This window comes from Schistocerca serialis, chromosome 9 (genome assembly GCF_023864345.2).
Source record: "Schistocerca serialis cubense isolate TAMUIC-IGC-003099 chromosome 9, iqSchSeri2.2, whole genome shotgun sequence".
Taxonomy (NCBI): domain Eukaryota; kingdom Metazoa; phylum Arthropoda; class Insecta; order Orthoptera; family Acrididae; genus Schistocerca; species Schistocerca serialis.
The window spans coordinates 405,540,622-405,565,174 of record NC_064646.1 but is presented as its reverse complement, the minus strand read 5'-3'; the positions used below and the strand labels follow the sequence as shown (position 1 = coordinate 405,565,174).

The 24,553-nt window shown below is 43.5% G+C and overlaps 1 protein-coding gene across 1 annotated transcript in view; it reads right to left on the bottom strand.

Moving 5' to 3' along the window:
• Positions 1-24,553, bottom strand: part of LOC126419799 (protein still life, isoforms C/SIF type 2) — a 924,442-nt gene that overhangs the window by 583,672 nt on the left and 316,217 nt on the right. Inside the window, exon 2 of the mRNA XM_050086986.1 lies at positions 9,181-9,326. Within this exon, the coding sequence (XP_049942943.1) occupies positions 9,181-9,326 (146 nt within the window). The remainder of the gene's footprint in view (positions 1-9,180; positions 9,327-24,553) is intronic.

The window sequence follows — 24,553 nt, the reverse complement described above, 5'->3', positions numbered from 1 at the left end:
ATATTAAGAGCGACTTACACTTTCATATGACAACGAAGAAAGATATTGTTTAGGCCACCTAGTGTATTTTATTAGAATAACAGATAATTATCTTTGCTACAGACCACCCATAATTCATCCAGATATCTAATAAAAGGAGATAAAGGGATAAGATAAACATGACAAAAACTGGTAGCATGCAAAAAAAAAAAAAAAAAAAATCATGAAGCAGTCTGTGTTACTAAACGGCTTAGACGATTACATTGTTCAAGTTTCAGGTTGCGTATCTAACGGCTTCCAGGGGCACCAAAAATAATACTTCATATGATTATTTTCTGAATTTAAAATGGTGCCATAATCTACTCATTGAGGGGACATTGTACCTTCGTAGAGGGCAAAATATAAAAAAAATATTTTTGCTCATAAACATTCCTTGGAGTATATTTTACTAGAGAAATATGTTATTCAAGGGCATTTTAGCAATTAAAGGCTTTAAATATTGATTTACTTTAAGGGCAGCAATGTTGCCACGCCCCCCTTTTGCCTCGAGTCAACTTCGTGAACTTCAAAAACTTATTTGCTGATTTGTGAAAATATTTCGTGCCGACAGTAGTTACAAAGCATAACGCAAAATCCTTTATACTGGCGGTGTTTCACATAGCCATGCACAAAAGGTAGCCTCGCAACTACAAACCTGCATTTTATAATACCAATAGCATATAAAAAGATTTTATTAAAAAGTAAAGACAAATTTCAATACCTGACGCAGAGTGGTATGTTTAAAAACATATGCAAGCAATGTGAAAAAGTATATCTTGGTCTGCTAGGCAGAGCTGTGGCATTTAAGCTATGTGTACATAAGAGAAGCTGGAGATTAAGGAAGGAAGATTCAAACTTAGCTGATCACTTTTTAACAGAAAACCACATTCTACATCATATAATTGAAGTTTTACATTCTGTTAATAAAATCGGAAAGTTGACCCTACTGGAGATAATGGGAATCGAAATTGTTCAAATGGCTCTGAGCACTATGGGACTTAACATCTGAGGTCATCAGTCCCCTAGAACTTAGAACTATCTAAACCTAACTAACCTAAGGACACCACACACATCCATGCCTGAGGCAGGATTCGAAGCTGCGACCGTAGCGGTCTCGCGGTTCCAGACTGAAGCGCCTAGAACCGCTCGGCCACACCAGCCGGCATGGGAATCGACAAACACATGATACAGAAGGTGACCTCAGCATTAAATGATCAGGCTAGTTTCTTTTTCGTTTTGACAAATTGAGTTTTCGTCAGAAATACTAGATTGAGATTGTAAAGTCAAGTCCCATAGTGCTTAGAGCCATTTGAACCATTTGAGATTGTTGGGGGGGTTGGGGGGGGGGGGGGGGTTGTTTGGTTTGAGATTGTAAACTTATTTATTATCAGTTGTTAAATGTATCTCCATACGAAAATTTTATTTCCTCTTTTACTTTCTGGTTAATGCAATTAATTCTATGTGACAAAAATGTAATGTTTTTCTATGTACGCAGTCTACGTCATTTTTTTTTCTCCTGTGCAAACAACACCTGTGTAAGCTGCACATTATCTTTATCTCTGTTTGCGACATTCAGCTTCACCCATAGACAGCCTAAGAAGGCGAAAATCGGTTTGCGATCAAGTAAATATAATTTTATAGATCATTAGAAAGTGTTTTCCTATGTGGTAGAACCTTACTTTAATAATGTCTACGCGAGCTTAACGATGCTGGATGCTGGTAGCAAAATTGTCGCGCAGTAGACTCGTATGAGATTTAAAAATCACAAACTGGACGAACGGATCTTGTTTCTAATTTTTAACGTCTGTTCCAGATTCAAATTCATCCTGAAGCGATGGTCACTGCAACATGAACACTGCTAGATGGCAGCATTGTCCAAGAACGAAATAACCTCTATATCCCGAGGGGCGCGAAAGGCAGCAGAGTTTCGAAAAACGTGGAATAAAGTTTTCCTCCGAAAATTCAGTTTTGCAAATTTATTTCTGTCAGAATATTTTACTTTATATTCGGCCGCGTCCCCCGTGAGAAGAATTTACATGAAATTCTGAGAAGGGCAGGTAGGTTATTTTTAGGGGAAACACGTCTTTTATCACGTGCGGTTTAACCGGACTGGAAACATTTCAACAGAGACTGAAACACGCTCGAAGCACTAATACAGATATTTCCTATTTAGGAGTATTTGTCGGGGTAATATTTCTTTCAATGAGTTGCAACAGATTGTTGTTATGTATGTTCCAAGTTTCATCTAATAGCGGACTGCAAGTCCATCGTGGCCAGGAAGGAGCATTTCTATAAAGAAACTGGTTCTGCAGACGTAAACTGTTGTCAAAGTTGTCTCAGATCAAATGCGTAAAACATATATGTCTATACATATCCAATCAATCACAGAAAATGCTGGAAACCTCTATTTCCATAAACCAAATGTTCTCACATGTCTGCACATGCGCATTTGCCGCAAGCTCTTCTCCAAGTACTTCGCTTTGACATTCTGCTACGGTGAGTTAGAGGAGCAAACGTTTAGTCACCAAACACAGTTTAAATCTAAAATAACTTCAAAAGTGTACAAGATCACCTAAAACGCAGAATTTGTGACTTTTCATGATAAATAACTTCCTAAAATGCTAAAATGCTTTGTATAATGGTCAATGGAGAACTTCGACTAAGTACTTGATCATTAAAACTCAGTAAACAACATTTTGTTAAAAAAGTACAATTTACGTAATATTTTCAGTTTCAGACAGTTAGTATTATGAGATTATTGTCTTTTACTTTGTTGTCTGAGAGGGTAGTGATTGGAGCATGCATACAAATTATCGTTGAAACTGTTAATGGCAAATAAGAAGTGAGTGTGGGGCTTGGTGCGAATGAAGCACTAGGGGTTCAAAATGGCTCTGAGCACTATGGGACTTAACATCTGAGGTCATCAGTCCCCTAAAACTTAGAACTACTTAAACCTAACTAACCTAAGGACATCACACACCTCCATGCCCGAGGCAGGATTCGAACCTGCGACCGTAGCGGTTACGCGGTTCCAGACTGAAGCGCCTAGAACCGCACGGCCACACCGGCCGGCAAGCACTAGGGGCAATATGGTGACTGCAAGGTAGCCTGGTAGTGTTTACTTCGGTTCTTCAGACGAGTAAAGGTGGAGTTATTTTTTATTGAATTGCATTTTGGAAGCTATTCGTTTTATGCTGATTCCGAAACTGGGAATGGTCAGGCTACCGTGTTGTTCGGCCAATCAGAAACGAGATCTTTCGCGCTATTTGAATGAGGTCGTGTAACCCGAAGTTCTAGACATTTTTGTTGGATGTTGCAACATTTGTTTCATTTAGAATTAGATTAATCCGTAAAAGTTTGTCATAAGTCATGGATGACGTGTATGAAAATTTTAACCTTTTTTTTAGTGAGAAGATTTTTTTTTTCGAAAGGTATAAATTCAAAACGATTAAACATCGCATGCTTTTAAAAACGGCTTATTAACAGATAAAAAGCTCGTTTCTTTGAATAACAGGACGTTAGCTCATATCTTCAGCAGGCTACTAGAGAGAGTGCAATGTAAGTATGAAAGAATTAGTACGGAGTGTGATTATTTCCGTATTTTCATTTCTGGAATAGTATATTACGATGGACTTAAGGATTTCGTAGAAAATATTTGTGTAGTCAGAGTCAACCTATAGAACAGATATTCTTTTCAAGAATTTTCCTCCTTTTAGGTATCGCAGTTACAGGTAATGAAATGAATACGCTTTACAGAGCTATAATAATATCATGTACTCTATTGACATGTGTAGCACAGCTAGTTTTTTTACAGCTTTTCTGAGCTGAATAATATTTTGCATTTATTTATTTACGATATCTCAACAACACCCACCTACAATGTAATGCAGGTCGTATTTTGACTGAATGTTGTACACAACTGCAATTAAACATTCGCTTCAAGAATTGTAATGTATATCGAGCAATTCCATAATTGGTGAAATTAATATTAATATAAAAAATGAAAAACACCAAAAACCCTTAAGCCATGGTACTACCCTTTACATTACCATTGCAGGAAATGGCTTCCTGGCTGATCCTAATTTTAACTACTGAATCTCCTCAGGATTAAGATCGCTAATTTCTTCAGTAAGCCCCTGTTGCGGAATTCTACGTCTACAGCCTTTGCTATCGTTACTGACATGTATGCGAGTGAGTCCTCGATTGTGGGGACAACTTTTTATATCTTAAGATTTCCAGAAAGCCTCTGCTATTCCTAAAGAATCACGAATTCATCGCGAGTCAATCCTGACATGGGACCACAGGTAAGCTGGCGGCGTCATCCGCTGACCCAGTAGGGTCAACCAACGGCAGCTATCGAATCCGCCACGGCAATGCTCCCGCAGACTGATCTTACTGAGAGACTCACTTAAGTCTCTTACAAGTTCCCATTTATTCTGCTGGTTCGGTCATAGCTGCCACATATACACTGCTTCTGGTCGTCCTCTCTGTAGGGATTAATTGCAGCGGCTGTGAATCCTCAGTGACAATCGTAGTAAACACAATATTAACTTCAATGTTTTTAATTTCTACATATTTTCTAACACGGGAAGGCCACGACGTTTGGCTGAAGTATATATTTCAAACTTTGCACACTTTTAGTAGTCCATTAAGAAAACATAACATGCGAGCAGTAAGGCATACTGGTTCAGTTTCGAGAAGTGACAATAGAAGTTTTACGCGTCAGTGATTATCGGTGCTTTGCGATTATGTGCACGAGTCCAAGTGGTGAGCATTATCGATCCGTGATCGGTCGATCGCTGTAGACGTTGACTGTGGGGTATTGTGCCACAGACACAGTCCCTTTGACTGTTCAGAGATGTCACTAAACCCGGCCAAAGACGTAAACACCCATGCATTAGCAGCTCCTACTAGACGGACGGGGTCCGACAGCCTATCAATTCCAGTCATTCCACCAGGAAGGAGGCACACGGCTGGTGTTGTCTGTAGTTCAACCACGTCTAGACGGTCGATCCCGCGGTTCGATCGCGCCCTCATTGTTACTTTGTGCCAGGAAGGGCTCTCAACAAGGGAAGTGTCCAGGCGTCTCGGACTGAACCAAAACGATGTTGTTCGTACGTGGAGAAGATACAGAGAGACAGGAACTGTCGATGACATGCCTCGCTCAGGCCGCCCAAGGGCTACTACTGCAGTGGGTGACCTCTATCTACGAATTGTGGCTCGGAGGAACCGACAGCAACGCCGTCATGTTGAATAATGCTTTTCGTGCAGCCACAGGACGTCGTGTTACGACTCAAACTGTGCGCAATAGGCTGCATGAAGCGCAACTTCACTCTCGACGTCCATGGGGAGGTCCATCTTTGCAAGCACGACACCATGCAGCGCAGTACAGATGGGTCCAAATACATGCCGAATGGACCGCTGAGGGTTGGCATCACGTTCTCCTCACCAATGAGTGTCGCATGTGCCTCCAACCAGACAATCATCGGAGACGTGTTTGGAGGCAACTCGGTCAGGCTGAACACGTTAGACACACTATGCAGCGAGTGCAGCAAGATGGAGGTTTCCTGCTGTTTTGGGGTGGCATTATGAGGGGCCGAAGTACGCCGCTGGTGGTCATGGAAGGCGTGATAACGGTTGTACGACACGTGAATGCCATCCTCCGACCTATGATACTGGCGAGGCATTCGTCTTCATGGACGACAATTCTCGCCCGCATCGTGCACATCTTGTGAATAACTTCGTTCAGGATAACGACATCGCTCGACTAGAATGGACAGCATGTTCTCAAGACAGGAACCCTGTCGGACATGTCTGGAATAATTGGAAAGGGCTGTTTATGGACGACGTGACCCGTCAACCACTTTGAGGGATCTACATCGAATCGCCGTTGAGGGGTGGGACGATCTGGATCAACAGTGCCTTGATGAAATCGTAGATAGTACGCCACGACGAATACAGGCATGCATGAATGCAAGAGGACGTCCTACTAGAGGTACCGGTGTGTACAGTAATCTGGACCACCACGTCTGAAGGTCTCGCTGTATGGTGGTACAACATGCAGTGTGTGGTTTTCATGAGCAATAAAAAGCGCGGAAATGATGTTTATGTTGATCTCTAATTCAATTTTCTGTACAGGTTCCGGAACTCTAGGAATCGAGGTGATGGAAAACTTTTTTTTATATGTATGCTGAAGCGCCATGCGCCAAAGAAACTGGTATAGGCATGCGATATGTAAACAGGCAAGCCTATGTAAGACAACAAGTGTCTGGTGCATTTGTTAGGTCGGTCACTGATGCTACAGTGGCAGGTTATCAAGATTTAAGTGAGTTTTAACGTGGTGTTATAGTCGGTGCACGACCAATGGGACACAGCAAGTCCGAGGTAGCGATGAAGTGGAGGGGTACTGCTATTTCTCGAGTGTACCGTGAATATCAGGAATCCGGTAAAACATCGCTGTGGTCGGAGCCGAATTCTCACTCTTCTGCCTTGATCACTGCACGACACACAGCTTCACGCCGCGCCTGGGCCCGTCGACATCGACATTGGACTGTTGATGACTGGAAACATCTTACCTGGTCGGACGAGTCTCGTTTCAGATTGTATCGAGCGGATGAACGTTTACGGGTATGGAGACAACCTCATGAATCTATGGTCCTGCATGTCAGCAGGGGACTGTTCAAGCTGGTGGATCCTCTGTAATTGTGTGGGGCGTGTGCGGTTGGAGTGATATGGGACCCCCGATACGTCTAGATACGACTCTGACAGGTGACACGTACGTTAGCATCCGGTCTTATCACCTGCGCCCATCCATGCTCATTGTGTATTCCGACGGACTTGGGTAATTCCAACAGGAGAATGCGACACCCCACGCGTCCAGAATTGCTACATAGTGGCTCCAGGAACACTCTTCTGAGTTTAAATACTTCCGCTGGCCATCAATCTCCCAAGACGTGAACATAATTGGGCATATCTGGGATGTCTTGCAGCGTGCTGTTCGTAGTCTTACGCTTTTGTGGACAGCCCGGCAAAATTCATGGTGTCAGTTCCCTCCAGCGCTACTTCAGACATTAATGGAGCCCATGTCACGTCGTGTCCCGGCACTTCTGTGTGCTCGCGGGGACCCTACACGTTATTAGGCAGATGTAACAGTTTATTTGGCTCTTCATTGTATATATGAAATAATGTGGCCAATGCAGAAAAAGTGGGATGAGCAAGATCCAGCGATCCACCGATTACGGAGCTTGAATGCTGACCACTTGGCCGCTGCCACCTCGTGGTCACAGTTGCAACGCACTGGTGCCTATTGGTTGCATAAAAGTTCCACTACCATTTTCTCGAAATTGTCGAAGTAGTACGCCTTACTACTTGTACATTATGTCGTCCTAATGGACGTCATCCGAAAGTCGTGGCCTCCGCTTTTAAGTTTCCTACGCCTTATCAGAATCAGCAGGTGCCATTTATCTTTGTCAGTGTACCTGTGACTGTCATCTGAGGAACATTAAACGTCGCTTCAGTATAGGTCTTGCTTCAGAAAATACACTACTGGCCATTAAAATTGCTACACCAAGAAGAAATGCAGATGTTAAACGGGTATTCATTGGACAAATATATTATACTAGAACTGACATGCGATTACATTTTCACGCAGTTTGGGTGCATAGACCCTTAAAATCAGTACCCAGAACAACCACTTCTGGCCTTAATAACGGCCTTGATAAGCCTGGGCATTGAGTCAAACAGCTTGGATGGCGTGTACAGGTACAATTGCCCATGCAGCTTCAACACGATACCACAGTTCATCAAGAGTAGTGACTGCCGTATTGTGACGAGCCAATTTTCGGCCATCATTAACAGACGTGTTCAATTGGTGAGAGATCTGGAGAATGTGCTGGCCAGGGCAGCAGTCGAAAATTTTCTGTATCCAGAAAGACCCTTACACGACCTGCAACATGCGGTCGTGCATTATCCTGCTGAAATGTAGGGTTTCGCAGGGATCGAATGAAGGGTACAGCCACGGGTCGTAACACATCTGAAATGTAACGTCCACTCTTCAAAGTGCCGTCAATACGAACAAGAGGTGACCGAGACGTGTAAGCAATGGCACCCCATACCAGCACGCAGGGTGATACGCCAGTATGGCGATGACGAGTACACGCTTCTAATGTGCGTCCACCGCGATGTCGCCAAACACGGGTGCGACCATCATGATGCTGTAAACAGAACCTGGATTCATCCGAACAAATGACGTTTTGCCATTCGTGCACCCAGGTTCGTCGTGGAGCACACCATCGCTGGCGCTCCTGTCTGTGATGCAGCGTCAAGGGTAACCGCAGCCATGGTCTCCGAGCTGATAGTCCATGCTGCTGCAAACGTCGTCGAACTGTTAGTGCAGATGGTTGTTGTCTTGCAAACGTTCCCATCTGTTGACTCAGGGATCGAGACGTGGCTGCACGATCCGTTACAGCCATGCGGATAAGATGCCTGTCATCTCGACTGATAGTGATACGAGGCCGTTGGGATCCAGCACGGGGTTCCGTATTACCCTCCTGAACCCACCGATTCCATATTCTGCTAACAGTCATTGGATATCGACCAATGCGAGCAATCGCCATAGGTTACAATCCGACCTTTATCAATGTCGGAAACGTGTTGGTACGCATTTCTCCTCCTTACACGAGGCCTCACAACAATGTTTCACCATGCAACGCCGGTCAACTACTGTTTGTGTATGAGAAATCGGTTGGAAACTTTTCTCACGTCAGCACGTTGTAGGTGTCGCCACCGGCGCCAACCTTGTGTGAATGCTCTGAAAAGCTAATTATTTGCATATCACAGCATCTTCCTCCTGTCGGTTAAATTTCGCGTCTGTAGCACGTCATCTTCATGGTGCAGCAATTTTAATGGCCAGTAATGTAGGCCGCGCCGTCGCAAGGTTCCGTCATGAAAGCCATGTAGATTGCCTCAGTGCCTGCCGTCAAGGTACGTCGTATCTACGTCATGTAAGTGCGACTGGTGTTACAAACCGTCCCGTTGCACGGGTACAAGAGCGTCGACGCATATCGGCGTCGCAGGTTATTAGTCGGCAGCGCTATACGAGTGTGCGCTGAGAAGAAGTGCCCTAGATAGAGAGAGAGAGAGAGACAGTGGTTGGGTACTCACCCCGCCTTGCGCACGGCGCCGGTGCAGTTGAAGGAGGCGGCGGCGGTGCCCGTCTGCTTGGCGCGGTACGGCGAGTTGTGCACGCTCTCCGCGTCGTCCTCGTCGCTCACGGCCGTCGTCAGCGACATGCGGTCGTCGTCCGACATCTGCACACCAAGAGGAAGCGCGCTACGTCAGAGGGCGGGCAGTGGTGCCGCGCTGAGAAACGAGCGGAATACTATACAGCAGGTGTTGGGAGCTGGGCACGGGCATGCGTAGGGGAGGCATTAACAAAACACTAACAAAGCACAGTTACCATACACAGGGTGAGTTTTCGATGCATGCGGAAACACGTCCGTAGTTTGTCTAGCCAACAGTTTAATCAAGACTGTACCAACTTTGTATGAAGGTTGATCAGTAAGTAATGTCCCACATGTTTTTAAAAACCCATTAATACACACAGACAAAAGTCCTTGTTTCCAGAATGAGATTTTCACTCTGCAGCGGAGTGTGTGCTGATATGAAACTTCCGGAAGATTAAAACTGTGTGCCGGACCGAGACTCGAGCTCGGGATCTTTGCCTTTCGCGGGCAAGTGCTCTCCCAACTGAGCTACATCTACATCTACATCTACATTGATACTCCGCAAGCCACCCAACGGTGTGTGGCGGAGGGCACTTTACGTGCCACTGTCATTACCTCCCTTTCCTGTTCCAGTCGCGTATGGTTCGCGGGAAGAACGACTGTCTGAAAGCCTCCGTGCGCGCTCTAATCTCTCTAATTTTACATTCGTGATCTCCTCGGGAGGTATAAGTAGGGGGAAGCAATATATTCGATACCTCATCCAGAAACGCACCCTCTCGAAACCTGGCAAGCAAGCTACACCGCGATGCAGAGCGCCTCTCTTGCAGAGTCTGCCACTTGAGTTTATTAAACATCTCCGTAACGCTATCACGGTTACCAAATAACCCAGTGACGAAACGCGCCGCTCTTCTTTGGATCTTCTCTATCTCCTCCGTCAACCCGACCTGGTACGGATCCCACACTGATGAGCAATACTCAAGTATAGGTCGAACGAGTGTTTTGTAAGCCACCTCCTTTGTTGATGGACTACATTTTCTAAGCACTCTCCCAATGAATCTCAACCTGGTACCCGCCTTACCAACAATTAGTTTTATATGATCATTCCACTTCAAATCGTTCCGTACGCATACTCCCAGATATTTTACAGAAGTAACTGCTACCAGTGTTTGTTCCGCTATCATATAATCATACAATAAAGGATCCTTCTTTCTATGTATTCGCAATACATTACATTTGTCTATGTTAAGGGTCAGTTGCCACTCCCTGCACCAAGTGCCTATCCGCTGCAGATCTTCCTGTATTTCGCTACAATTTTCTAATGCAGCAACTTCTCTGTATACTACAGCATCATCCGCGAAAAGCCGCATGGAACTTCCGACACTATCTACTAAGTCATTTATATATATTGTGAAAAGCAATGGTCCCATAACACTCCCCTGTGGGACGCCAGAGGTTACTTTAACGTCTGTAGACGTCTCTCCATTGATAACAACATGCTGTGTTCTGTTTGCCAAAAACTCTTCAATCCAGCCACACAGCTGGTCTGATATTCCGTAGGCTCTTACTTTGAAACTTCCTGGCAGATTAAAACTGTGTGCCCGACCGAGACTCGAACTCGGGACCTACTGGCAGAAGTAAAGCTGTGAGTACCGGGCGTGAGTCGTGCTTCGGTAGCTCAGATGGTAGAGCACTTGCCCGCGAAAGGCAAAGGTCCCGAGTTCGAGTCTCGGTCGGGCACACAGTTTTAATCTGCCAGGAAGTTTCATATCAGCGCACACTCCGCTGCAGAGTGAAAATCTCATTCTGGCTCTTACTTTGTTTATCAGGCGACAGTGCGGAACTGTATCGAACGCCTTCCGGAAGTCAAGAAAAATAGCATCTACCTGGGAGCCTGTATCTAATATTTTCTGGGTCTCATGAACAAATAAGGCGAGTTGGGTCTCACACGATCGCTGTTTCCGGAATCCATGTTGATTCCTACATAGTAGATTCTGGGTTTCCAGAAATGACATGATACGCGAGCAAAAAACATGTTCTAAAATTCTACAAGAGATCGACGTAAGAGATATAGGTCTATAGTTTTGCGCATCTGCTCGACGACCCTTCTTGAGGACTGGGACTATCTGTGCTCTTTTCCAATCATTTGGAACCCTCCGTTCCTCTAGAGACTTACGACGCACGACGCACGACGCACGACTCACGCCTCGTCCTGACAGCTTCACATTTGCAAGTATCTCTGCTCCTACCTTCCAAACTTTACAGAAGCTCTCCTGCGGAGAAGCTGGTAGAAGTAAAGCTGTGAGAACGGGCCGTGAGTCGTGCTTGGATAGCTCAGTTGGTAGAGCACTTGCCCGCGAAAGGCAAAGGTCCCGATTTCGAGTCTCGGTCCGGCACACAGTTTTAATCTGCCAGGAAGTTTAAAGTTTCAAAAGTCGTTGTTGGTGCTTCACATTTTATGTTTCTTCTGAGTGCCGGTGAAGTTTCTAACAAAATGGTTCAAATGGCTCTGAGCTCTATGGGACTTAACCGCTGAGGTCATTAGTCCCCTAGAACTTAGAACTACTTAAACGTAACCAACCGTAGCGGTCGCTCGGTTCCGGACTGTAGCGTCTAGAACCGCTCGGCCACTCCGGCCGGCCGAAGTTTCTAACCGTTCTGGCAGATGGCATAGCTGTAATACAGCGTCAATATGGCGCCTACATCGACTCACATTACAAGCAGAGTACTGTTATTGAATTCTTGTGAGCAGTAACAGAAACCGAGTGAATATCCATAAACGTTTGTGTGCAGTGTTTGGTGATGCTGCAGTTGATAGGAGTACAGTTGGGCGGTGGGTAAAGAAAGTTACAGCCTCAGAAAGTGCTTAGAGTTTCATGATCAGCCACGTTCGGGACGTCCTGTCACAGCCACTGCTCCAGACATGCTGCATCGTGCGGATGCCATTATTCGTGCCGACCGGCGCATCAAAACTCGACACTTGGCCCTACAGTTGTCGGTCAGCATTGGAAGTGAGTCTGCAGTGATCGAGAATCTCGGATATTCAAAGAGGTGCTCATGATGGGTTCCACAAATGCTCACAGTGGGCCACAAGATTCAAAGAAAGGCCATTTCATCTGAATTGTTGGAGCTTAAAGATCCTCTACAGGGAACACACTTCGAAGCTGATGAGAGTGTCAGTCTTGTAGTGAAAACATGGTTACGCCTACAGGAGAAGAGCTTTTACCAGCAGGGAATAGACGCTCTTCTGCAACGTTGGCGTACGGGCATAGAACGCGATGGAGGCTACGTAGGAAAATAGGACTAGGACAAGACACGTTGAAGTATACTGTCACCAAATTCTGACTCTTGACAATGAATATGTTCTGAGAATAAAATATGGGGTATTACTTACTGAACGACCGTCGTATCATGCGGTACATGTGGTGACAGTTCGTTTGCCGGACAAGTAGCGCACATTCAGGATTCTGTTCTAGGTAGGAGAGAGGGGGGTGGGGCGATGTGGTCGCAGTGTCTCCGGTGCGGTCACAACTTCTCACTGTTACTCTTCCCCGCTTCCAAAAATATAATTTTCGGCTATCCCAGCCACATTTAACGTACTACAGCAGCCTAAGATTGTAATAACAGTAACATTAAAATATATAAATCGTTTTAACTCATACATATTATAAAAACGTGCATGCGTTTTTTTTTTGTCTTCAGACCACCTCCTAAACCACTGGAACAATTTCAAACAAACTTGGTACTCATATCCCTTACTATCAAGCAACAATCGCCACGAATGTAGTAATAACCTGTCATATTGCAGATATGACATAGTAAACTAAGAGATGCGCGATAACCTGCCGCATTATGGATGACGTTTAAATATATTACTTTCTTTCTACTAACTCTATTCGCAACGTATTTCGCTGACAGTATGCACACATACCGCTGAATGCCCTACGCAAATGTACCATTGGACGACACATAGCTCAAGAGATATGACGTCATAAAGAGAGGGACATGAAAAAAATCCACGTCATGCACAAAGTTTTAATGCATTTAGTCATTACTAATGACAATCTCCTCCATTCAACTTAAAGAACGTCATTAACGCTGAGGCACGTGGAAAAAAGCTGCGTCTTGGATGAAGTGTTAATGCATTTGTTCTTAATTAGACACTCTCATGCAGTCGAGTCAACTTAAGGAAATCCCTAACATCTGGCAGAACTTTTGACAGCTTTCAACTACGAAGCACAAACTGCTGTGGGTAAAATCGATAATCGTCTATAGAGCTGTGAAGAAGCGTTGACTTAGAGACCTTTACAATATCGCGTTGTAGACACCTACAGTAACTGTTTGAGCTCATGTTTTTTAACGTGAATACTGTATATATACAGCTGTAGGTTATGAATATTTCTTTGTATGGCTGTTTCATAATTTCAAAGATGTTTTCACGAACACAAGGAAAATGAATGTCTTTCTGCATTGTCCCATTTTCCGTATACATCGAAAAGTCACTCTGCGTAAGAGGCATAGGGATACTAAGGGACACACAAGGCTAGATAGATTGCGTATGCAGGGACGGGATGACAGTGACGACTTCTCCTACTACGTGCCTCAGACTACGCCCCGGCCTGATGAATCAGCTGACACAGCCACATCCGTGCCGAACTCGCAGATCGGAGTGTGTCATTTCGTAAACATGTATCACGTGTTTGACGATTTCGACGTTGCGTATCAATGTACTAACATCAGGTTGTGATTCGTGTAAGGAAAATCAGCACTGGAATCCACATGCCCATGATCTAGAAGCCAACCAACAATCTAAGCAGTGCGAGATTATTTAATTACCACGGCCGAAGAACGCAAAACAAATTACGACCAACGTGAAAACAGCCATGGTTTGTTTTTGTTTTCAAAGGTGTGAAAGTTAATCAGAATTTATGCGTGACACAGTGCCTAAAAATGGCCTTTTTGTACGGCAAATATGCACTATTGTTCTTCACAGAACGCAGCAAGCGTTTTGTAAACAGTGTGTCGAGTGCAGGTTCCCTCTGAGCTGTTAACAACCGATGAGTGACGGGACCTTCATACATTACAAATTCAATTGACTGTTTCACTTAGAATTACACAATTTTGATTTTTTATACAGCTGTCAGTCACTGGTAATGGATTACATAGTCTAAAATAAACAACTGATGCTCTTGAAAGTTTATTACAACAGTTCTTCATCAGAGCCAAGGGCATCGCCCTACGGCAGGGACAGGTTGCCTTACCAATGCGTCTGTTTTCTATTTGTCAAAAATTTCCCATCCATAACTCAATGCTAGAGCACATAAACGTTGTTTCTTGTTTCGCACATACTCTATTTGGTACTGAATGTGTTAGAACCAAGGACGCAAAGTGACACACTCAAGAAGACACAGTAGGTAGGGTAAAACGAGGAATCATTTTACATATAAGATAACTGGGAAGATACGCTGGAACAGGAAAACTAGGTGCAGAGAGTAAGCAGAACAATTCATTAAAATTCGTGTATAATTACATGAATATCTAATAAAGACGCATGCATTGGTTTACAAACGTGATCTAATTTGATACCTTACCTGCATCCTTTCGGAAGAATCGTCGCTGTCCACGTCATTGTTGTGAGACTGAAAATTATGGTGACTTTTACTGCCGACTATAATGTTATCGAGTCTTGACATAAGGGAACGAGGTGACTTTTGCTGGAGTCATTTCAGCCCCACTATATTGTACAGTAGAGCACGTATATACTCCCTACTGGAAGTGGAGTCACGGAAAATATCAAGCTGATGTTTTTCTTGCTCTCAGATTACACGGACAGTAGTGGCTGAAGTCCATTGTTTTTTGAAGCTTCGAAGCTGGTGCTTAGCAACAGTCTCTGTGCGGATTGATGGCGGTGGGAAGCAAGTTTGAGTTTGACGACCCATCAACATCTATATATGCAACTTACCACTACAGCAGTTGCGTAGGTTTTGATAACGAAACGGTCACGACGTATTTGAAATAACGATAAGAATATCCACCTGAAGCGACATAGGAAGACCACGAAACAATTACATATCCAGGGTGTTGAACACTCTCTGACATCTGAGGGCTGCTAAGGCAGGACACCAAGTTACGGTCCACTAAACATAGTCATTATGCACGTGGAATAATCGGGTCCACTGCCGGATGTTTGTGTCGCTGTGGCACAATATTTCGACCACGTAACTCGTTGCCTTCTTCAGGTGCTACCTGAGACTGCCGTAGCCAAAGCCCCGTAACCAAACAAAAATCGAACGAAGCGAAAATTAGCGTAAGGAGAGCCATGCATGAGTGTTCAGCGAGTCAATAGATTTGACAGGAAATTACATGAGGAAGCAAATCCATATGTCTGTGTACACTCTGCGATCGTAATGGCAAAGGAACGGAGTCTGAAGGAGAAAAGGCCGAAATCCTGGAATCCTTATTCCAAAACTGCTTCACTGAGGAAGATTGTATAGGTGTTCCCCGTCTGAATCGTCGCACGAATGTCAAAATGTCAAGTATCGAAATAAGTGACCACAGGATAGAAATTTAAGAAATCACTCAACAGAGAAAAAGAGACTAAACATTATGGCATACCAAAGCTATACGACTCTACGTCGAATATACGGAAGAACTTGCTCCTATTCTAGCAGCAGTATACTGTAGGTCGAAGGAGGGGCGAAGCGTCCGCAGTATTTGGAAAAATGCACGTGTCCATTACAGTATTCAAGAAGGGTCAACGAACAGGCGCACGAAACTAAAGGGCCTCATGGATCTGTTGCAGAATTTTTAAATATGTGTTATGCTCGCGTAATATGACATTTCGGGAGACCCAAAATCTCCTTTGTAGATATCAACATGCATCCTGCAAACTGCGATCTTGTGAAACCCACGTCGTTCATTCACGAGACCCAGAAAGTAGTAGATATCGGCCCCAGCGTTGTACCAAATTCCTTGCCTTCCAGAAGATGTTCGAAACATTTCCGACTGACACCTAATGAACAAGATACGTGAGCATGGAATATCCAACCAGCTGTGAGATAGCGTTGAGGAGTTCCTAGCGAACTTAACAATCACTCTTAACGGAGAGAGATTGTCGGACATAAAATTAACTTCTGGCATATTCTGGAAGTGTTACATGGCTATCAGCTATGACAAAATATGTAAATTATCTAGTGCATGGCGTAGAAAGTGTCATGAAGTTTTCCGCGTATGATGCTGTTGTCTATAGAGAGGCTGCAACGCTAGAAAACTGTAGCTAAGTACTGGACGATCTGCAGAGGTTCGACCTTTAGAGCGGGGAATGGGAATGTGTCTTCAATATGAATGGCAGAAAGGCCAATAATTGTAGGTTGGACTGCACAACAACCACGGGAAGCAGATAGACCCATAGAATATTAACGAGTATAGGTGCTGAATGATTTAAATGGAACGACCACATAAAAACTAATTTCAGGTATGACAGGTCAAATTAGGATTCATCGGAAGAATCCTCTGGAAGTGTAGAACATCCACGAAAGAGGTAGCTTACAGAACCCACGTTCGGTCTATACTTGACTAAGCACATTTGGTCACAGCGTCACTTAGAAGTGCAATAGCGCCACTGAGATCCTCAGTCAGCTCCAGTGGCTGGTGGTGCAAGAGAGGCGTCGTCCATCACAGTGTGGTTTACAGTTAAAATTCTGAGAGCATAAGCTCCTTCATGTGTTAACCGATACAAAGTACAGAGTGTGTCAAAATGAATTATCCGATTTATAAAAATGATAACTACTGTGTTATTTGAGATACGTGCGTGAACAACGTACTGTTGGAAAGAGCAAACTCTCGAGCTTTACATTGTTTCCGCTAGGTGAAAGCAGTGTGGGCCCACTTCAGTTCTAGTAAAAATGGTGTAGGGACAACAGAAAGAGTTTTGTGTACTACTTTTTGCTCAGTGCACAGTAATAACTGTTCAGCGTGACTTTCGTACTAGGGATGGTGTGGATCCTCCCACAGCGCAGCGCATTAGCCGATGGCATGAATAATTCCGAGAAACAGGATGTTTGTGTAAAGGCAATTCCCTGGATAGTCCCCGAGTGTCTGACACAGACGTCGAACGCATCCGTCATAGTTTCACAAGGAGTCCGCAGAAATCCGTTCGCCGTGCAGCTTGACAGCTCAGCACGCCCCCGATGCCCGTCTGACGTGTGTTGCGTCGACATTTACACATGAAACCGTACTCAGCTACTGCAAGCTCTTCGTGAAGGTGACAAACAACAACGTGTGGACTTCCGTAATTTCGTTCTTGGCAAGATGGAGGATGACAGTTTGTTTCCACCGTTAGTGTTTAGTGATGAGGCAACATTCCATTTAAATAGAAAGGTGAACAGTCATAATGTGAGAATATGGGACACTGAGACATCGCATAATACCAGCTGTCGAAGCTGTAACTCGAGACATGCTCGCTGCCTTGTGGGAATAATCTGAATACCGCATTGACGTATGCCGTACAGGAGGCATATTGAACACCAGTGACCAGATAAGAAAAAAAAAACCTTTTTGAGTTTTCCGCTCATCAAAAAACAAAATATGTTTATTAGTTTCAGAAATACAGACGTGCCAAATCGGATGAATGTTTCTGATACACATTGTACTTGTCGACACTGACCATAAGGTATACTGCTGAGTATATATGTAGTTGGCAAGTCACGCCAAAATCTATGTACGATCAGTACAAGGTAAGACGGGGAACACTGGAAAAAATGTAAACAGTGCATCTGAGGCTGGTTAATACAGCAACGTCAAATATGTTGAGTGATTAAGGACGGACCGTAGCTCTGTTGCCTCCGTCGTACAGATTTTTAATGCACTGATCGAAGTGCTACTGAAAATGAACTAAATCATATTTTATACGTTGATTGTCCCCGATTGTCTACACTCTGCAAACCACAGGATAACAAGCACACGTCAGCTGTGTGACGAGAAGAAAGGATAGTGAGGTAACTGATCCACCCGCGAGTCATTACACCAGCAGCATTGTGGAACGGGAATGCGCGCCTGATATATGGATTCAGAATACAATGGTTGTCCTTATTTCCATTTTTATGAACGACACGCGTTACCACTCGTAAATCTTTCATGATGGCTGGCCCCTGAGGCATCTTCCATGTCGCGGGGGAAGCATAAAACCGAAAGCCGTTGTCATCGAAGTTCTCGGTCTGAACGGAAACAAGAGAAACGAGAAATAGCTGAAATGCGCAGCGGAAGGCACAGTTTGAAGATATAATGCAGGAACACAGAATAAAAAGACATGAGGGTTCTATATGCGTCGAAATGATTGCAGATTGGGCATCGTCAAGTGATACACAGAAAAATCTAACTTTCAGTGTAATGGAAAAAAGAAACGTCTAGTTCTGTACTGAGGAATACAGATAAAGAAAATACGTCCCTTTCGTGGCTTTAGTGGACATCGATGTATGGAAACATAATGGTCACTTCTTAATATATTCTTTTAGTAATAGCCTTTTCGTTGTTTTTAACGATCAGTACATGATGATGTTGAATGGGGCTATACGGACAGTGACATCTACTTTTTTGTATGCATTATCAGGCTTTCTGTAAGCTATTTTGGAATAAAGATAGTTGGTATATGGACTGTTTTGTGCACTCCACTGCAGTTTGGAGATGACAGGGCGGGACACCATGTCACCGTCGCGAAGATGAGTTAGCAGGCTGGTGACAATAACTAGTTATTTACGGGTATATGTGGTACGATCCAGTGTTTTGAAAGTAACAGAGAGTAAAGCTGCGTACATGACAGGAGTCGAACCTGGAACCTTGCCTTTAGCAGGAAAAGCTCTTACACCCTGAACTAGGGAGCAAGATTCTCTACCCTCCTTAAAGCTACACTTCCGTCAATATATCATCTCTGTTTTCCAAACTTTCCTTTTCTTTTTCTATTTCGCTTAGTTATTGATGAAAAGCCCATTTGCCGAAGGACAAAGACGAAAACTTCGAGTAGTTTTGTATAACTAATCTACTCTGTAAGCAAGCGCAATGAAGAAAATATTTTTCAACGCTTTAAAAGAGCACATTGTTAGTTTTCAAGCCGCTCTAGGTAGTATAGAACATGGAAATGGTCATTATTGAGGAATATGACAGGAACGGTCATTCGAAGGAAAAAAGGGTTGTAAACATAGTCTCTAAAATGCATACCTTAAGAGCTGTGAATACAAGTGATGTGTTTCACAGTAGCGAAGATGAACCAATGCTCCAGTCGTCTGACTGATTTGATGCGCCCCCAACGAATTCCTCTCTTGTGCTAACCTCTTCATCTCAGAGTAGCACATGCAACCTACGTTCTCAATTATTTGCTTGACGTATTCCAATCTCTGTCTTCCTCTACAGTTTTTGCCCTCTACAGCTCCCTCTAGTACCATGGAAGTCATTCCCTCATGTCTTAGCAGATGTCCTATCATCCTATCTCTTCTCCTTATCTGTGTTTTCCGCATATTCCTTACCTCTCCGATTCTGCGGAGGACCTTATCATTCCTTATCTTAGTAGTGCACCTAATTTTCAGCATTTGTCTGTAGCACCACATCTCAAATGCTTAGATTCTCTTCTGTTCCGGTTTTCACACAGTCCATGCTCCACTACCATACAATGCTATACTCCAGACGTACATTCTCAGAAATATCTTCCTCAAATTAAGACCAATATTTGATATTAGTAGATTTCTCTTGGCCAGGAATGCCCTTTCTGCCATTGCTAGTCTGAAGTCCTCCTTGCTCCGTCCGTCATTGGTTATTTTACTCCCTCGGTAGCAGAATTCCTTAACTTCATCTACTTCGTGACCGTCAGTCCTGATGTTAAGCTTCTCGCTGCTGTCATTTCTACTACTTCTCATTACCTTCGTCTTTCTTCGTTTTGCGCTCAATCCATACTGTGTACTCATTAGACTGTTCATTCCGTTCAGTAGATCATGTAATTATTCTTCCCTTCACTTAGGATAACAATGTCATCAGCAATCGTATCATACATAGCCTTTCACCTTGTATTTTAATTCCACTCCTGAACCTTTCTTTGATTTCCATCATTGCTTCCTCGATGTACAGATGGAACAGTAGGGGAGATAGGCTACATCCTTGTCATACACTCTTTCTAATACGAGCACTTTGTTCACGATCGTCCACTCTTATTATTCCCTCTTGGCTGTTGTACATGTTGTATATGACCCTTCTCTTCCTATAGCTTACGCATACTTTTCTCAGAATTTCGAAAATCTTGCACCGTCTTACATTTATTCCAGTTCGTCAAATCCTATGAACGTGTTCTGATATTTCTTTAGTCTAGCTTCCATTATTAAGCGCAACGTCAGAATTTTCTCTCTAGCGCCTTACCTTTTCTAAAGCCAAACTGATCGTCATCTAACGCATCCTCAATTTTCTTTTCCATTTTTCTGTATATTATTCTTGTAAGTAATTTGGATGCATGAGCTGCTAAGCTGATTGTGCCGTAATTCTCGCACTTGTCAGCTCTTGCCGTCTTCGGAATTGCGTGGATGATGCTTTTCCGAAAGTCAGATGGTATGTCGCCAGACTCATACATTCTACACACCAACGTGAATTGTCGTTTTGTTCCCATTTCCCCCAACGATTTTAGAAACTCTGATAGAATGTTATCTAACCAGTCTGCCTTATTTGAGCTTAAGTCCTCCAAAAAAATGGCTCTGAGCACTATGGGACTTAACATCTGTGGTCATCCGTCCCCTAAGAGCTACTTAAACCTAACTAACCTAAGGACATCACACACATCCATGCCCGAGGCAGGATTCGAACCTGCGACCGTAGCGGTCACGTGGTTCCAGATTGAAGCGCCTAGAACCGCACGGCCACACCGGCCAAGTCCTCCAAAGCTGTTCTAAATTTTTATTCTAATACTGGATCCCTTATCTCTTCTAAATCGACTCCTGTTTCTTCTTCTATCACATCAGACAAATCTTCCCCCTCATAGAGGCTTTCAACGTATTCTTACCACCAAACCGCTATCTCCTTTGCATTTAACAGTGGAATTCCCATTGCACTCTTAATGTTATCACCCTTGCTTTTAATGCCACAGAAGGTTGTTTTGACTTTCCTGTGTGCCGACTCTGTCCTTCCGACAATCATTTCTTTTTCGATGTATTCACATTTTTCCTACGGTCATTTCGTCCTAACTTCCATGCGCTTCCTATTTATTTCATTCCTCAGCGACTTTTATATCTGTATTCCCGAGTTTCCAGGAACATGTTTGTACTTCCTCCTTTCATCGATCAATTGAAGTGTTTCTTCTGTGACTCACAATTTCTTCGCAGTTACCTACTTAGTACCTATGTTTTCCTTCCCATCTTCTGTGATGGCCCTTTTTAGAGACGTCCCTTCCTCTTCAACTGTACTGCATACTGAGCTATTCCATATCGCTGTATCTATAGCCTTAGAGATATTCAGCCGTTTCTCATCATTCCTTAGTACATCCGTATCCCACTTCTTTGCGTATCCTGACTAATGTTTTAAACTTCAGCCTACTCTTCATCACTACTATATTGTGATCTGAGCCTATGTCTGTTACTGGGTACGCCTTACAAACCAGTATCTGATTTCGGAATCTCTGTCAGACCATGATGTAATCTAACTGAAATCTTCCAATATCACCCGGTCTTTTACAAGTATAGCTCCTCCTTTTGTGATTCTTGAACAGTGAATTCGCTATTACTTGCTGAAACTTGTTACAGATCTCAAATAGTCTTTCTCCTCTCTCATTCCTTGCCCCAAGCCCGTATTCTTTTCTTCTGCTCCTTCCCCTGCAACTGCATTCCAGTCTCCCATGACTGTTAGATTTTCATATCGCTTTACATACTGTATTAAACTTTCAGTGTCCTCATACACTTTCTCTATCTCTTCATCCTCAGCTTGCGACGTCTGCATACATACCTAAACTATCGTTGTCGGTGTCGGTTTGCTGTCGATTCTGATAAGAACAACTCTGTCACTGAACTGTTCAAATGGCTCTGAGCACTATGGGACTTAACATCTATGGTCATCAGTCCCCTAGAACTTAGAACTACTTAAACCTAGCCTAACCTAAGGACATCACACAACACCCAGTCATCCACAGTAACACACACTGTGCCCTACCTTGCCACTCATAACGAATCCTACTCCCGTTATTGTATTTTCTGCTGCTGTTGATATTAACCTACACTCATCTGACCAGAAATCCTTGTCTTCTTTCCACTTCACTTCATTGACCCTTACTATATGTAGATTGAACTTTTGCATTTCTATTTTTTTCTAGTTTTCCTACCACGTTCAAGTTTCTGACATTCCAAGCCCCGAATCGTAGAACACTATCCTTCCGTTGATTATTCAGTCTTTTTCCTCGCCCTTGGCAGTCCCCTCCCGCAGATCCAAATGGGGGACTATTCAGGAATCTTTTGCCAATGAAGTGATCATCATCATGACACTTCTTCAGTTACACGCCACATGTCCTGTGGATACACGTTATATGACTTTAATGTAGTGGTTTCCATTGCCTTCTGCATCCTCATGCCGTTGATCATTGCTGATTCTTCCGCCTTTAAGGACAGCCCATAATACCATCTCTCAAAATACGGAAAAGAAGGAGCTCACAGGAGAAGAGATTTGTTTCAAAATATCGAAGATGAAGAAGAGCTCATAGCACTCCAGACATGCGTTAGTAGCCCATGTTTACTGGACTTCTTTGCTTAGAATGATTGTTCTTGTCATAGCCCTAATACTGATCATTCCTAGTGGGATAACCTGTACGGATGAAGAAAACTAAAGGAGGCTAGTTCGTCAGGATCCCTTTTTGGGAGTACCCACATTGAGAAAATCGTAAAGGATGTCAAAGAAAAATTTGGAGAAGGAATTAAAGTTCGGGGAGAAGAAATGAAAGCTTTGACGTTTGCCGATGACATTGTTATTCTGTCAGAGACAGAAAAGGACTTGGAAGCGGAGTTGAATGGAATAGTCAGTGTCTTGAGAAGAGGATATAAGATAAACTTTAACAAAAGCAAAATAACGATAATGGAACATTGCGAATTAAATCAGGCGATGTTGAGGGAATTAGATTAGGGAAGGAAAACTTAAAAGTAGTAGACGAGTTTGCTATTTAGGCAGGAAAATAACAGATGGTAGTCGAAAGACAGGACATGTAAACTGTAGAAGCAATGAAAAGAAAACGTTTCTGAAGAAGATAAATTTGTTAGCATCGAATATAGATTTAAGTATTAGGAAATATTTCCTGAAGGTTTTTACCTGGAGAGTAGCCTGTTATGGAAGTGAAATGTGGGCGTATAACAGTTTAGTCGAGAATAGAAGGTTTTGAAACGTGGTGTTACATAAGAATGCTGAAGATGAGATTGAGTAACTAAACAGGATGTACTCAATGGAAATGGGGAGATCAGGAATTTATGGCTTACCTTGACTAATGGGTTGATAAGACACATTCTGAGACATCAAGGAATCGTTGATTTATTGTTGGAGGGATGTGTCTGTGTGGGTGGGGGTGGGGAGTGGGAGGGGTAAAAATTACAGAGGGAAACCAAGAGACTAGGAAGTGAACACGGACGTGGGATACAGAAATTATTCGGAGGTGACAGAACTGCACAGGGTAGAACAGCGTGGAGGGTTGCATCAAAACAATCTTCGAACAGAATTCCACAACAACCACAGCAACATATTCTTATTGGATCGCAGAATGGGAGCGGCGCAGCATGTTGGTTCTCCTGTCTCGGTTGAACGAAATCGTGTCTTGGTTTCCTGTAGTCTGTTCAAAATTATTTTAAGATTGACAGCTATGACGGAAGTCGCAGGTGAGAGAGAGAGAGAGAGAGAGAGAGAGAGAGAGAGGAAGAGGGGGTGCCCACGCAGGATGCACGTACTAGGTTCTGCCAGTCTCACAGTACCTGTAACCACATCAACCACTCGAAGTTGCCAAACATCCAACCCACCGTCACAACACTTCGCGCTTGCACTGTGAGTTTCAAGCAGCTTTTTCCTCTGTGTGATTGTTGCATCCCTTGATTTTGTTTGGCGTCCTTTTTACTGTTGCAGGAGTTGTTATTTTATTTGTTGTCGCTGTTATTTGTTGTGTGTTGCTGAAAAATGTCAGAAAGAGTGAGTGAGAAGTTCTGCGTTGAGAGAGAAATGGTTTGCTTCTTACCTTCGTATTTTGAGAGTAAAAAACTTAATAGTGGTCCTCTGCTGTCCGTTAACAATGTAATCGATAGAAATACTGCATATCTGAACGTAAACGA